Source organism: Festucalex cinctus, chromosome 2 (genome assembly GCF_051991245.1).
Source record: "Festucalex cinctus isolate MCC-2025b chromosome 2, RoL_Fcin_1.0, whole genome shotgun sequence".
In the NCBI taxonomy this organism is placed as follows: Eukaryota; Metazoa; Chordata; class Actinopteri; order Syngnathiformes; family Syngnathidae; genus Festucalex; species Festucalex cinctus.
In genome coordinates, this window is record NC_135412.1 from 474,815 (window position 1) to 490,188 (window position 15,374).

At 41.3% G+C, this 15,374-nt stretch overlaps 1 protein-coding gene across 1 annotated transcript; it reads left to right on the forward strand.

Moving 5' to 3' along the window:
- The first annotated feature begins 4,341 nt into the window (after nucleotides 1-4,341).
- Nucleotides 4,342-13,558, forward strand: stk35 (serine/threonine kinase 35). Its single transcript, XM_077511913.1, has 3 exons — nucleotides 4,342-5,224; nucleotides 6,712-7,508; nucleotides 11,709-13,558. Exons 1-2 carry the CDS (start codon nucleotides 4,663-4,665, stop codon nucleotides 7,449-7,451), a joined length of 1,302 nt encoding a protein of 433 aa, XP_077368039.1. The 5' UTR covers nucleotides 4,342-4,662; the 3' UTR covers nucleotides 7,452-7,508; nucleotides 11,709-13,558.
- The last annotated feature ends 1,816 nt before the right edge of the window (nucleotides 13,559-15,374 follow it).

Here is a 15,374-nt window from a genome sequence, read left to right on the forward strand (position 1 = left end):
AAGAATTAGATATTGTGGACCTCAGAGGAAGATATTGACTGAATCAGATGACGCCTCAAAGAGGTTTTCTTATGTCCCGATTTCGCTCGACAAAAGAGGCGACAATAAAATCTGGCGCGATTCACCATCGCCAGCGTCGGCCTTCAGGTTGCCGCGGTAACGCCAGACGTGGAGCCGTGCTTGAGTCACAAACGGAAAAAGTGAGTGTCCCTGAAACTTGTGAAAGATATTCATCCCCGAGCCAAAATAATGGAAGAGCCGAGCCACGTCTGCAGGCGGACGCGCACAAAGAATCGTGCAAGGTCGCCGATCGTGAGCATCAACGGCGCATGAATATCCTCCGAATGATGATGATGATGATGATGATGATGTCTCACACCCCCGCATCCCCTTACGAGCACTTCCTGCGCATCTCACAGTGTAACACAACACATGAAACCTTCATGAAAATCTTGTACGACTTGAAAAGTCGAGATCCCAATTTTGGGGGTCCAAAAAAAAAAGGCCACTTAAGACCAAAATGATGTATATTATACATTTAACATTTATTTCTGTTAGCACAGTCAAGAATAAAACTATTAACAAAAGAGGAGATGGGAAGCTGCACTGTACAATGAGTGGAAAAAGTCTACACACCCTCGTTCACATTAGTTTGTTTGTTTTTTGTGTGAAATACAAGTACACAAAAAATGAGACTGATAAATCATTTCAAAACTCTTTTTTTTTTCCCCCACTACAGTATAAGTTAACTTTTAACCTGTAGAACACAATTGGGGGAAAATAAGAGAGAACATCAAATGAAATGAGATAAAACAAGTGGCCACGCCCTCTAAATGCGGAAGTGGCTGCTCACAATTCACAATTCAGCAATTACATTCAAACTCAGAACAAAACAAGGTTGAACTTTTTGGTGTGCATCGCAACATTCCAAAAGGTTGTTTTGGTGCTCGTCAACATTGCGACACTGAAAAATGTTGCCGTCGCTTTTCTTCACATGGAACCTGGCGGGAATTTTAGAACAATGTTAGCACAAAACTTTCAGTCATCTGCATGCTAAAAAGCAAAAAGAAAACGTTCAAATAATAATAATAATCATAATACAAACTTTCTACATCTGAACATGGCTTTTTTTGTGCTTAACAATCTTATTTTAGTGAACTAAAATTAATGAACAAACTCAAACTAAAATTCAAGAAAACAATTTTGTTCACAAAATAAAAAAAATATGCTTTTTAACTGAAACTACATTTTATGTTTAAAACAAAACTCAAAACAAATCTAACTAAAATGAGAAATTGCAAATCTATAATAATAACGCTGGTGCTCAATCAGAGTCACTGTAAATCAGGGGCGGTCCTCGAGGGCCGAAGTCCTGCATGTTTTGGAGGTTTCCCTCTTCCAGCACAAGCTGACTCCAATCAACAGGATCGTTATCGGGCTTGCCGACGAGCTGATCGTATATCAGCTGGGTGGGAGAAGGGAAACATGATAACATCCAAAACCTGCAGGACTCCGGCCCTCGAGGACCGAGTTTGCCCAGCCCTGCTCGAAATGCTGCTAACATTTGTGCTAACTCCCATTTCACTACTCACTTCTCAATGGGATCTGAGTTGTTTATTCTTAAATCCCCTCTTAGTAAAAGGTTACAATAATGTTGGGGGGGGGGGGCATATTTAGAATTACTTTTCTTTTTATCCTGGCTGTTAGCCTTTTTTAAAAATTCAGCAGTGTACAAAACATGCTAACAGTTGAAGTACCTGCTCGACCAAAAAGAATGCAAATGCCGTCACGCCAGTTGATCTGTTTTCATGATTTTGAAAGGACGACACCCTACACAGCTGATGATGGTTGCAATTGTTGCTATGGTAATATTTCATACTTTCGGCAGAAAAGTATTTCCTTGCATTGAAGAAATTCTAATTACGAGTGTTCCTTAACCTTAAAGATAGTCTTTTTTTTTTTTGGTGGTGTTCTCTTTAAAACAACAACAACAACAAAGTCAAATTCTAACTTTTAAGTACTTGGTGGATGCTAATATTTGTAAAAATATTGATTCATGTTTACTGTATGAAATGCAGTCCTTTTGATTTGGTTGTGAAAGGATTAAAAATGCAAATGGCCGCATGTGAATAAGATGCATCAATTGTGATGTGCCTCCAATTGAGAAATCAGATGCCATCAAGTGCAGTCCATCAAATTAGGCATCATCACAAAATATATTTCATAGGAAAAAAAAGACATGATATTGTATATTTGCATGATAATGTGCTCCAATCAATGTCATTTCCTTCGTATTGTCACAATTGCGGTCAATATTTGAGTAAAAACATTTTCTATGCCATAAATGTCAACTCAAAACAGAAAATATGATAGTAACGAACCGTTTATGTATTTATTTTTTTTTTTTTTATGCAGCGTGACGACGAAGTCTTGGCTGATTGGGAATTCTTCGGTCTTAATTGGAAATGTTTTATCAGCCAGTAGCTGTTGTTCAAGCTTGAACCACAAGAGGTCAGAAGTGTACCAATGGCAAAAATTTTTTTTTATTCATTTATACTGTATGAAATGCAGTCCTTTTGATTTGGTTGTGAAAGGATTAAAAATGCAAATGGCCGCATGTGAATAAGATGCATCAATTGTGATGTGCCACCAATTGAGAAATCAGATGCCAATGGCAAAAAAAACAACAACCTTGCAATTGCTACTACTGTGGAAGCTGCCAGTGAAATATAGCTGCGAAATTAATGTCGTTGAGCATTTAATTTGAATAATTTAGGAAGTAAGACATATAGTACTTATATGGTATATGGTAAACACATTCATTCATTGTTGAAATGATCCGTGGAGATTGCATTTGGCTATGGAGCAACAATTGAACAAATGTAGATTGCTTACATACGTTTATGAAAACTAGAGTGTTAAAAAAAAAAAAAAAGAGTTAACTAATCAGTTCTACTTTGTGCCAGTGTAATTTAGAACGTTTAAACAGCAAAAGACAGTTTTCCTAGTTTATGTAATTCCTCGTGGAGCTGCACAACACTCAATCTTAATATTTGTGGACAATATAGAGCTGACAAATTGCCACCATGAAAAACAATGCTACGTGATAATATGAAAAACAAAGACTGAATGAATCAATAAATAATTTTGGTACATTTTCTGCCAAAATGAGAAAAACAAACTTAAATCAATTTAACGAGAAAGTTTGTTGTGTTTTCAATTTGTTGCACTGCAACTGATTGCTCAACTTAATCACGTGGACCATATTTTGTGGACTATTAGGTTTAATAACTTTTATTTAGAAGACCAATTGGAAGGAAATTTGGAGCGTTTGCATGCAAGTTATTTGGTATGATGTCTACTTAATTCGTGTGAGTCAACATTTACATTTGTTTGAAATGCTTCTGAGACAGCAACATTGACTACAAAAAAACAAAAAGTCAGCGGTGCTTTTGACATTTGCGTTTCTGCCGATTGCAGTGTGGAAACTCGATCGGACTAACAAACACGTCATTCCTGCACAGCCACTGAGCAATGACAATAGAAAGTCTGCTGCTGTACATGCATTCAGTCTGGTATGCAGCACAATGAATGAAGCTCAGTGGAGAGTTGGAATAACCCCCTGCTGGTGAAAAACAAACAAAATATACACACCATCGGTGACGATAAATGGAACATTATGAGATCAATTTCGAAAACCGATGGAAAGACTGTGAGGGTTGAATTTTGGATTTCTGTAAAGAATTCGGTTCATCTTGGACATGTGCACACTTTGAAATCAGGGCTCGTTTTGTTGTCTCATTTTAAACATTGGCTGGTGATGTTCATTTTTTTTAGCTTCCTAAAAGCAACTAAAAATATGATGGCTTGAACGTCGTCTAAATATCTTGTTGGAAACATTCCAACTTTGTATAGAAGTTGACCACTCGACGTCTTTTTTTTTTTTTTAGTGTATCGCCTGCAGAGATTGAAAAAAAACAACAATTCCTATTCTGACAAATGAGAATAGAGTGTAGATATCTGTTTTGGAATGTAGAGATTATAATAAAAACGTGAAATATTAAAGTAGTAAAGTAAATCTACTTAAATACAGGAACGTATATGTACTTGGTTACTTGGCACGACTGGAACGTTTTGTACCAAAGGATGCCATGTTGTGAGGGGGCGGGGCTCTCATGCCTCTGCACACGTGCTGCTCAACTCACGTGTTTTCCCACGCGGCAGCGAAAGCAGCACGGGCAAAAAGGAAGAAGGGGATTGCGGTGGTCAATGGCAGTCATAATATTTCAGCAAACCTGGTAACAGTCGGATGAAGTAAAATCGTTGACTATTCTGTAGTCGGGCTCTATTTTTAAAACAAAACACTTGTCTTTGCTCAACGGACAAGCGGAATAGTTTGGACTGACAACCAATCAGCGTCGACCTTTAGTGTTACGTCCCCATTAAACCACGCCCCTTGTTCTGTGCTGGCGACCGGAACGTTTTGTTTTTTGAAGCCAAATTACTTAGCACACTTGGTCCAGTCATGGCACTAAACTGACTTTAGTTTGCAACATCAACTACACCGTAGAAAAGCAACTTTGAATTCGATGCGTTTGGAGTTAAAGTAATGAAATGTAAACACGCCCACCATCCATGCTCTTTTTCGACGAAAATTAAATCATGGATGTTCGCGACGGGAAAAAGAAGAGAAAGGTAAGCGGCGGAGTGGTTCGCAGGCGGAATGTGGCCGGGAAGCCGAAGCGAGAGGCGGCTAAAGTCCTCCGCTCCCTCACGGTGGAAGACAATAGCAACTACCCGGAGCGCATGGAGGAAGAGGACGACGACGACGGCGACGGCGGCGGCGACGGCGACGACGACTGCTTCTCCATTAGCTTCCTCCGGACAGGTCGGGCAGAGCCTGCCGTGCTGGTGCCGCTGTCGCTGCCCCCCCGATACACCCTGATCCGGGAAGTGGGCCGGGGGAGCTACGGCGTGGTGTACGAGGCCGTAGCCCGGAAAAGCGGAGCCAGGTTGGCCGTGAAAAGGCTCCAGTGCGACGCCCCGGAGAACGTCGAGTTGGCTTTGGCCGAGTTCTGGGCACTGACCAGCCTGGAGAACCGACACCAGAACGTGGTCCAACTGGAGGAGTGCGTCCTGCAAAGGAACGGCCTGGCCCAGAAGATGAGCCACGGCAACAAGAGGTCCAAACAATACCTGAGGCTGGTGGAGACCTCACTGAAAGGTACACAAAATCACTGGCGTTAGTTGCCCTTTTACTGTGGAAAAAAACCCGTAAACATTTCAAACCGAAACTCCTCGCTCATAATCAACTAATTCAGTTCAGGCTGAAGTTGTAGTAATAATATTAAGTCATTGTTCAAAATGAAACCAAAAACTTCTGAACCAACAGTATGTTTATGCACGTTGTTGCAGTTTTTCAAGCATTATTTATACCATCTGCGTATGTATGCAAGTTATGCATGTCTTGGCAGCAGATTGACTTTGACTTTATTTTCATCACTGAACACTTGTTTGATGTGTCACCTGAACATAAAAGTTGATGTTAATGTTTACATGGTACAAGACTACAGGTTGACGTGGTTATCAAGTTTGACCTACTTCTCAATGTGCTTTTGTCCTGGCTCAGCAATTCATCCAGGATCTCCGTGCGTTTGCTTTTCTTTTAATAGCTTGGCTCTTATGTAAGAATGTCAAATGTATTCCAATATGGCATTCTTAGCACTTTCAAACTGCCGAAGTTTGTCACAAAGGGCTTTTATAGAACCAACTTTTTATTCTTCCTATATATGCTTTGATGTAGTTATAGATGAAAGAGGAGATTCATCAGTCTCCTTTCAACAGTTGATTAAAGACGTGATCACAACATGCATGACGTCACAACCACAATGACAATGATTAACCCTCATTACCAAAACTTGCAACAATAACCTTAGATGTCATTCAGAGCTTTCAGGAAGTGACTTTTTCTTTGAGAGAGTTTGACCTACATAACCAAGTACATGTTTATGAGCTGCCTATTTTTGAAAATGTGCAACTAGGCTGGCTGATGGAGCAAAAATATGATGTATTTTTTTGGTAAATTAATACATGAATGCAGTTTGGAGCCTTTGAGTTAGGCTTTTCCCTGACTTTGTTATTCAACTCCAAATTGTACCCTTATTTGGGACATTCAGCTTGGGAAGTTTCATGTGTTTGCCGCAGTTCCCTTTGTCATTTTGGCCATTTTGAACTTTACAGTTATTATGTGGATCTACTTAACGGTATGTTTCAAAAGTAATCACTTGAATCATCGATCCTTGACAGTCTCACTTCCATCAAAGCCTGATAGCATTCGGAAACTAAATGAAGATGTTTTTTCTTGACATTGCCAAGAAGTACATTTCATCTTGCGCAATGTTGTGTTTTATGTCAGTTTCACAGTCATTGTTTTTTAAGAGCATTTTTGTTGTTGTTTTGTTTACATTCTTGTCGACCACAGACCAATTAGAGAATAGATTGATGTCACATGGTTTCTCCTAACGCATTTAAATTCACCTGGAGCATGAAAAGTAACAAAATAACTAATAATATGGCCCAAAAAAAAAAAATCTCGATTTTTATTTCTGGCTTAGTTGCATAGTTGGTTCGTATTCCGTTTGGTCTCACGTCACTCTTTTTGTGTTCCGCTACATAGTTAATGTGCGTCCTGACTGACTTTTTATCTCGCAGGCGAACGCATTGTAGGTCACCCATCGGAACCGTGCTACCTCTGGTTTGTCATGGAGTTCTGCGAAGGCGGCGACCTCAATCAGTACATTTTGTCCCGTCGACCCGACCCCCAGACCAACAAGAGTTTCATGCGCCAGCTGACGAGCGCTGTGGCTTTCCTGCACAGGAACAACATCGTTCACAGGGATCTGAAGCCAGACAACATTCTAATCACGCAGAAATCCGGAGCGCCGGTTCTTAAAGTTGCCGACTTCGGCTTGAGTAAAGTTTGCGCCGGCGTGAACGCAAAGAACGGCGAGGAGTCGCCCGCAGAGGGCGGCGGCGGGAGCGGCAACCGGAACAGCATCGTCAACCTTAACAAGCTGTGGTTGTCCTCTGCTTGCGGCTCGGACTTCTACATGGCCCCGGAGGTGTGGGAGGGCCACTACACGGCCAAGGCGGACATCTTTGCCTTAGGCATCATCATCTGGGCAATGATTGAGCGCATCACGTTCATCGACGGCCAGTCCAAACGGGAGCTGCTGGGCACGTACGTGCGACAGGGCTCGGACATCGTGCCGGTCGGCGAGGCCTTGTTGGAGAACCCCAAGATGGTCCTTCACATCCCTCAGAAGGCCAGGAGCTCCATGTCGGAAGGGGTGAAGAAACTCCTCCGGGAAATGCTGGCGTTCAACCCTCAGGAGCGACCCGACGCCTGTCAGCTGGAGGCGCTGACGGCCCGGCTCACGTGTGCCGCGTGAGCGCCCCGACTTTCCCTTTTCCCCCTCAAACCAAGAATGGACCTTGTTCTTTTGCAGGTAAGATCATCTCTCTTACTAACCTTCGATTGTTTCACTTGTTTCGGTGTCAATCATCTCGCCCTCGTTGTTGGTTATGTAAGTGTTGGACAATTCACATATCAAAAGAAAAACATGACATCATGAAAACAATAACGGGAGAAGGGCTACCGGATTGGCAAATCTGCAGTCTGATCCTGAGGGCAAATCTTTCATCAAACATGCGCGTACATGTTATTGTGAAGGTGTCACACAGAAAGCAGTTGCTTTTGTGCTATTTGTCACTGATATTTTACGTCACATAAGCAATGTTTACTGAAGCTCTTTTTTTTTTCTTCTTCTTCTTCATTAGTCGCCCTTTACATGGTTGAGGAAGTTAATCACTGTTGACGCAATGTTTATTTACTACTTACTAGGGCTGGGCGATATGTCCTAAACTATATATCAATATATTAGGGCTGGGAATCTTTGACTGTCTCACGATTCGATTACGATTTTTGGGTCTACGATTCAATTCAGAATCGATTTTCGATTCTCGATTCAAACGATTTTTGATTCAAAATTGAAATATATATATGTGTATAATTTTAGGGGTGTGCCAAAAATCTATTAATAAAAGAATCGAGATTCTCATTTATTAATCGAATCGAATCGATATTTAATATCCAAAAATCGATTTTATTTAAATTAGAAATGAAGAAGAAGGGGAAAAGGCAGTTGTAGCCCACATGCTGTTTTTGTGGAAAAAAGGCACTTACAATACAAAATTAATAAATGTTTAAACAAAAAAAAAAAAGACACTTTCATGTCTCTATTTGTCATTTTGTCTTGCAAAGCAGACTGGAGACCCATCAACTACTAACACCTGGTTTTGCGTATTAAAAAGCACTCCGATTGTAGAGTTAGTTATGGACACAGATTCTTATGCTCTAATGAAAACATTAATGGAGATATTTTTTTTTTTTTGTCAATAATCAATAATCCAACAATGAATCTGCTGTGAGGATTTAAATGTAATGAAGCCAAGTCGGCCAGCTGGTGGACTCACCGTTGACCGTGAACAATGAAAACGTTGTGTCTCTTATACAGCGACATCCCAGTGGTGTTGCTGCAAATCGCGAGACGCACTCAGACAGTTGAAGGCAAATACTGTACAGTCAGTCAAATGGAGTCTCGGCTCCTGTGAAAGCCTGAAAAAGTCCGAATTTGTGTAATCAAATCAAGAAGGTGAGCGCTCTGGCAGAAGTCTCCCATTTAGGTGATTAAATCAATCATTTCTTGTCAAATGATTCCATGATCTTCAAGTCACGTATTAAAAAAAAGGTTGAATTCCAAACTGTACAATTTGAGGTTTGCGTTTAGACTTTGCTGGCATCAATGGTCACTTTTTCTTTGAATGACATGACGTTGTCAAAGTATTCAGTGATTCACGAGCATTTTGATGCTGTATGTTGGGCTGCAATATGTTGCGACAGCAGAAAGTCCTCTTTTCAAACCTATTCTATGCTCAGTGACGTCTGTTTGTTTGAACTTCAACCACTGTCGAAGGCCAAGCTTGACTGTGTGTGACAGTTAGCCGACGCCACGAGCCCCTACGGAGCCCCGACGGAGCCCCTACGGAGCCCTTTTATTGTCAAAGGCCTTATGACATAACACCTCGCATCTCCCGACTATCCGTGCGACTGCTGATGCACTCTGAGCACGCCATTGTGCGCTGGAATCTCGCCGCTCCAGTCGAGTTCTCTCGCAGTCTGATGATGAGAACGCACGTTACGCAACGGGCCGGCTCGGCTGCAGCCGGTTCACTTCAGAAACATGTCATCGGCGCAAAAGGGATTACGGGCGGGAAACGTTGACGGGAGGCCGGTCCGATGTTTATGCTGCCTGCTGGTATTTATGTATGTCGGTTAACTCGAGGTATAGCTGACGACGACGGTATGCTCACGTTTATAGACAAGCGCTATTGAGATTCTCCAATGTGTCGTTCAACTCTGCCAATCAACAAAACAAAAGGAAAAGGCAAACTGGTCTGGCAAGCTTCATGCGAATCCAACACAAGGCTTAAAATATTTTTTTTGTTTTTTTGAGCAAAGAATATGACAATCTAACGAAAGAACAATTCAATTTGTTTATAGTCAGCAGTTTTTATTTCTTAAATTGACAATGTGAATCATGGCAAACAGTATTTTCTTGTCAAGGAATATTTTTAGTGGGGCAATTTCAATCAATATTTACATTTCCGTTGAAACGTAATATTTCTGAATGGCACGTCCGGTAAACGTTTATTGTGCAGATGTCAAAATCAAAAGTCTGTATCGTGAAAACTAAAAAAAAAACATCCCCCCCCCTGTCTTTCCTCGGCCAATGACAGTGTGGCTCATTATTCGGAAGCTTCTGGAGGCAGGCCGACGTCTGGGACATTTTGTGTCCCCTTTGTGCCTGCTCAGCCGTATGGTTTCTCTTTTCAAAAAAACCGGGCCAACATTGACGCTTTGGCTCTGCCCGCTTACTTGAGAATCATCTTTCATTTCTCTGACAACAGGAATAATGTTTGTCATCTTGAGGTCCTGAATGGCTGTTTTTGAAGGCATTCCTTCGCCATCTGCTCGCCAAACCCTCGAGCAAGCTTGCATTTTAATAAGGACAGGACAGCAGTTGGTATTTATTTACTTTTTGTCGACCGGAAATGAAGTTGTCTTGAAGTCAGGATGCAAACACGCGACAGTATGTTTTGGGCAAAGTAATGACGCCGCAGTTACGGAACACTACAACACAATTCATTTGTAGAAGTAGAAAGTTGGAAATATTTCCTCAGGCGTCAGTTGTCGCTCGCAAAGCTGCCATTATGCAGTGTGTTAATATTGCTCTCCAGATATCCCACCTGTGTCTGTGATGGATCTGATATCCTTTAAGCTTCTAATGGCGCCGTAATCCCCCTCATGGTATCTGTACTTGGTGCCCTGCGGACTTTAACCGCGTTCTGTGCCTCTGCAGACAGAATGCATTTTCACGTATGAATTATAGATTCAAAAGAGGCGTGGCCACCATCTGTAAAAAATGTATTGCTGATTTTGCGTGCGCCTGCTTTGAATGACAAACAGGAACATAAACATTCAATTAAATGGAGTTAAAAGTGGACATTGTTTGCAACCGTACTCAAAGCATTTTCTTCTCATGAATGCAATATGACGCTATATGAAATAATAATTGAAAATAATTGCATTAGCACTATCCAATGCCAGCGCCAACCCCATTTGTCTCACGGGGGCCCAACAGGGTTTCATGTGGGACCCTTGAAAGAAAATTGAGTGCCGACTTTGGGAATGAAGAGGTTGATAAAACTGCCGCATTGAGAAATGAGGTGGCTTCTTGCCAAATACGTGTTTTCTCGACCAGTCAACTTGGCTGCACGAGTGCCGCGAGAGCCAATTAACCGGCAAGTACACTTCTCAGTATTAGGTGACATGTTGATGAGGATCACCAGAAGTGCTATGGAAAAGCGTACATGTTGTTCGTAAGAGGAACATGCAAGCACACACCTCCGCTTACATAAGAGATAATTGAAGGCGAATGTTTCTTTGCGTGCCGCACACCCACAAACACACCCTGAGCTTGTAAAAAAAAAAAAATCAACACTCCATCCAGGAATCAGTGAAAGTCTCACATGTCTTGAGCCTGCAGGAAACACCCCCAAATACCAGTCACCACTGGTTTGTGCAGTGTTTACTTTGGAGTTACGCAACAACAAACGGCTGACGTTCGACTTCATGCTCCCCACGGTTTAATCCGGTGGCAGCTTTTCGTTATTTTTGGGAGGTTTTGATTGAATAGAAAGTCGATAACGCAGTAAACTTGAATAAGAAAGATGAAGAGTTGCCAAAGTGAGTCTTGGCGGTGCCAACATGCGTCGTCTGCTCTTGCCAACATTGCGAATGGTGCATTTTGTTTCCGGCATCAAAATGGCCCCCACTTCAGCAGTGACGTAACCACTTTCCATGTCATCAGCGAGATGTGCGTGCGTGCGTGCGCTTGCTAAGCTGACCCACTTGTGTTGCTGCCATGTGCTGCCGACTTATGCAACCTAAAAGAGTGACACACCACTGACAGACTGAGCTCTGGCCTATTCTTACATTCCATCAATCAGTCCAACCAGATGATTTACTTCAATATTCTGACGATTATTTTGTTTTACAACTAACTCTCACCGTTGTGTGTCCGCAGATTTTGTGGCTTCTTGACAGAGAAATGGAATCCGGCAAAGCCAAACTGTGAAGAACACAACACAACTTTGATTTTGTACCAATGCGGTCAACTTCCTCGGATGCAAACATCTCATTTCCAGCAATCCCATTTTAGATTTGCTGTCGTTTTCTTCCTTACAGGCCGGATTGTTTTCTTTTCATTGTGATGCACCGAGCAATAGCGCAGGTCACCGAACTTACTCTGAACCGGCGACGCTTTCAGTTTCCCAACGTTGTGCCTTAAACACGGTCGTCTAACACGATCATAATCTGAGTTGTCTTCCCGCGTGGATAAGTGGAGGACAAGTGAATGACGATCAGCATACAAAGACTGCGGAGGCTTCCCGAAAGATTTTTTGTTTGTTAACGCGGAGAGCGCGACCAATCGTTGGCTCTCCGTCGTGCGTCTGACCAAAGCATGACGTAGCATTTCATTTTCAGTCACTCTGCAGTACAGTCGTGGTGGACTTCAATGTATTATTTACCCTTTGTGGTGTGGAGCTACCTCATTAGCAACACTCTTTACCTTTGCACACCTCAGTTTGTATCAAACCTCCTCAGGTTCTTGGCAAGTTATTCGATACTAGACGAGTATTTTCTTCTCGTGCAGTTTGGGCTTAGACGTACTTTAGCGCTCACTAACAACTTTCTTGCCCTCAACACGATCACCTTATTGTAATCTCGTTCTTGCAAGGTGTTATTGTACAGTTGTTACGACAATCTCCGGAACAAAATGGAAATGGAGGATTGGTTTCGGACCGTTTTATAAATGCAGTTCACATGCACAATATGGAACAAGATGTGAGCATGCTCAATTTGCTTTGCATTTCATTAGTCCAAAAGTGACCAATATAACCAAAACTGCTTCAATAATTACTTAAATTGGTCAAAATTTCATCTTCTAAATCCAGTGGGGGGGGGGGGGATTCAATTGTTGGCTCTTTTTATCAAACTGTAGATTTAGACTTTTTGTTCTAAACCATATAAGAAGGCAAAATTACACGTATTGCTGTATGCAATGTTGAGAAGTCAACCCAAAAAGTTTCTCTTGACAATAGTTTGTTCTATGCAGCCCCACGAGTCTAAATACTGTATTCTGGTTAATATTGTGTTAGTGGAATATGAGTTAAGCAGCAAACTGGAGCAGTTTTTGTCAATCTCAGAAAGCTGTCGAGTGAAAATGACATCACAGTTGCGCAGGTAACAGCCAATCACAGCTCAGCTTCAGAAAACAAGTGAGCTGTGATTGGTTGTTGCCAGGGCAACTGTGATGTCGTCTTCAGTCGACAGCAAGTGGCAAAATGGCCGCCCCCTGAGATGGATAAAAATGGCTGCATTTAGCTGCATAACTCATATTCCGCGTATGTAATATTAATTGGAATGTTTACACTAGTGAGGTTTCATACAACATATTGTGGAGAAATGTTTAAGTTTGACTCCCTCTTTAAGGGGATGAACTTCATATTATTCTACGAGGCTTTGACTTTGCTGTGCTTGATGCAGTGCTCAAGTGTCGCAAGGGATCTCGAAAACAATCTTAAGCTTGTCACTGACATTCACACTGATTCCACTTGGGAAAAACAAACAAACAAACCTTCACCCTATGCAAAATGTTTCACTGCCTCACTGTAAACAATTTACAGACACGTATTGTGCGTAATAAGTTTCAATTGTGTGCATTTTTCCCACTGTGTACTGAAATGTGTTTATTTTATGTACATCAACAAGTGTTTTTGTTACTGAAGTTGATGGGATGTCTGTGTTGTTGTTTTTCTTTCTCTCCTGTAAATATATTTGACAAAGTTTCTTGAAATAAACGTTACAAGTTGAGTTGACGTCTTGTCTATGCTTGCTATTAAATAGTACTCAGTACATTTGTGATAAGTTGGCAGCAATGTAATCCAATCCAACACTTCCCTTCACCGTGATGCAGAAGAAAGCATGAGAATACACAGATGAGGCTAATCCACAAGACTTTAATCCAGTGTGAGAATAAACTGTGGGAAGAAAGTGCGTCATTGTGACCTGTCCTGGATGGTGACCTCAATCGTGACGTTTACCCAGTCTGAGCAAGTCCATACTGGGACCATGACAGCATCGATCCTAGGCCAGGAGTTTCCTAACTACTGTACTTCTTCTGTACACTGCGACCAGACGTCCATTTTGTGGCCTAATTGAGATTTGATGCTCTCACTTGCGATTTGCCTGCATTGTTCTTCTTCCTGTTTACACTGGCTGGCAAGGCAGCACGTGTCTTGTAAATGTCATAGCTAAATGAAACTTATTTTGTAAAAGGATTTTGTGTACTATTTAGTGCCATCTAGTGCCTCTGCTAAAAGAACTTGCACGCTTAAAAATGCATAACCGCACAATAACGACATTATGTAAGTACTGAACAAATCATGAATTATTCAACTGTAGATCTTAAGACACACAAATCCAACGTTATCCTATTGAATAATACTGTTTTTCAAAACAGATGCAGCAAAAAATGAAGCAAAAGGGTGTGGCCAGTGAAAATTGTGCACTTTTGCGTGAATAATCTAATGCAACACCCGCACAACACGTGGTGGGGGGGACGACATGATGTTCCAGCTTGCCAGCTGTTTGCAGGTTGTCGAGAAAGCTCAGTTTATTGGACGGAGCAGTGCTGCCCCCTGCCGATCATATAAGCACCAGCATCTCTACTATTATATTATTTATCCGTCCAATTTCTATTAGTAATAACAATAATGATGTTTTCACAATACTCAGTGGTGATAAATCCATCTAAAATGATAATAAATTATTTGTTCTAAGTTTTAAATGAATTATTCATACTTTAGCCATCTAACTGTGATTAACTTTTTGTTTACGGCTTAGCTTGTAGCAGACGTGTGTGACGTCATGCATGTTGTGATCACGTCTCTGATCAACTGCTGAAACGAGACTGATTCTGTCTATAATTGCTTCAAACATGAAAGCGGATGTAGGAGGAATGACAAAAGTTGAATTGTTGTTGTGAATGTATTGTATTGCTGTTAATCTTTTATGTTATGTTTGTTTGGTTGTGTTTCTGTAAAGCGCTTTTGAAGGCTGTCTGAAAGCGCGATAGAAATAAAGATGACTTGACTTGCCTAATCAACTAATTATTTCATAATATACATCCATATTAATATAGTCTAAATATATGCAACTAAAACAAAAAGGGCTTTTAATAATGTGAATGATGTATTAGAGCCATAGTTTACTCACCCGTGAGTTGGAGAATTTGTATTTGACTGTTGCTGAGATGTGTGTAATGTGTGAAAAACGACATAGTTAAAAAATAAAAAATAAAAACACTTGAAGCTTGAATCCATCTTATATGGTTTGTATTCCACTATCAAACAATGGACCATTCATGCATGCAAATCCACAAGGCTTTTTGTCCATAAATGGAAGAGCATTATGCCTTCATGCTCTGATCCACCACGCATAAACCTTCTTCTCCGAGCAAACAAAAGGATATTTTCGATCCACCTGCATGGAGAGATGTCCTTTTGATTTAGGACGTGGCTCAGCTCTGGAGCTCTCAAACAGTTGGCTTTGCACTTCTTTTCCACTGGGGGATCGATCACGGGAAATGAAGTGAAGTGAACGTGTGACTTTTGAGTGCATTCGATTC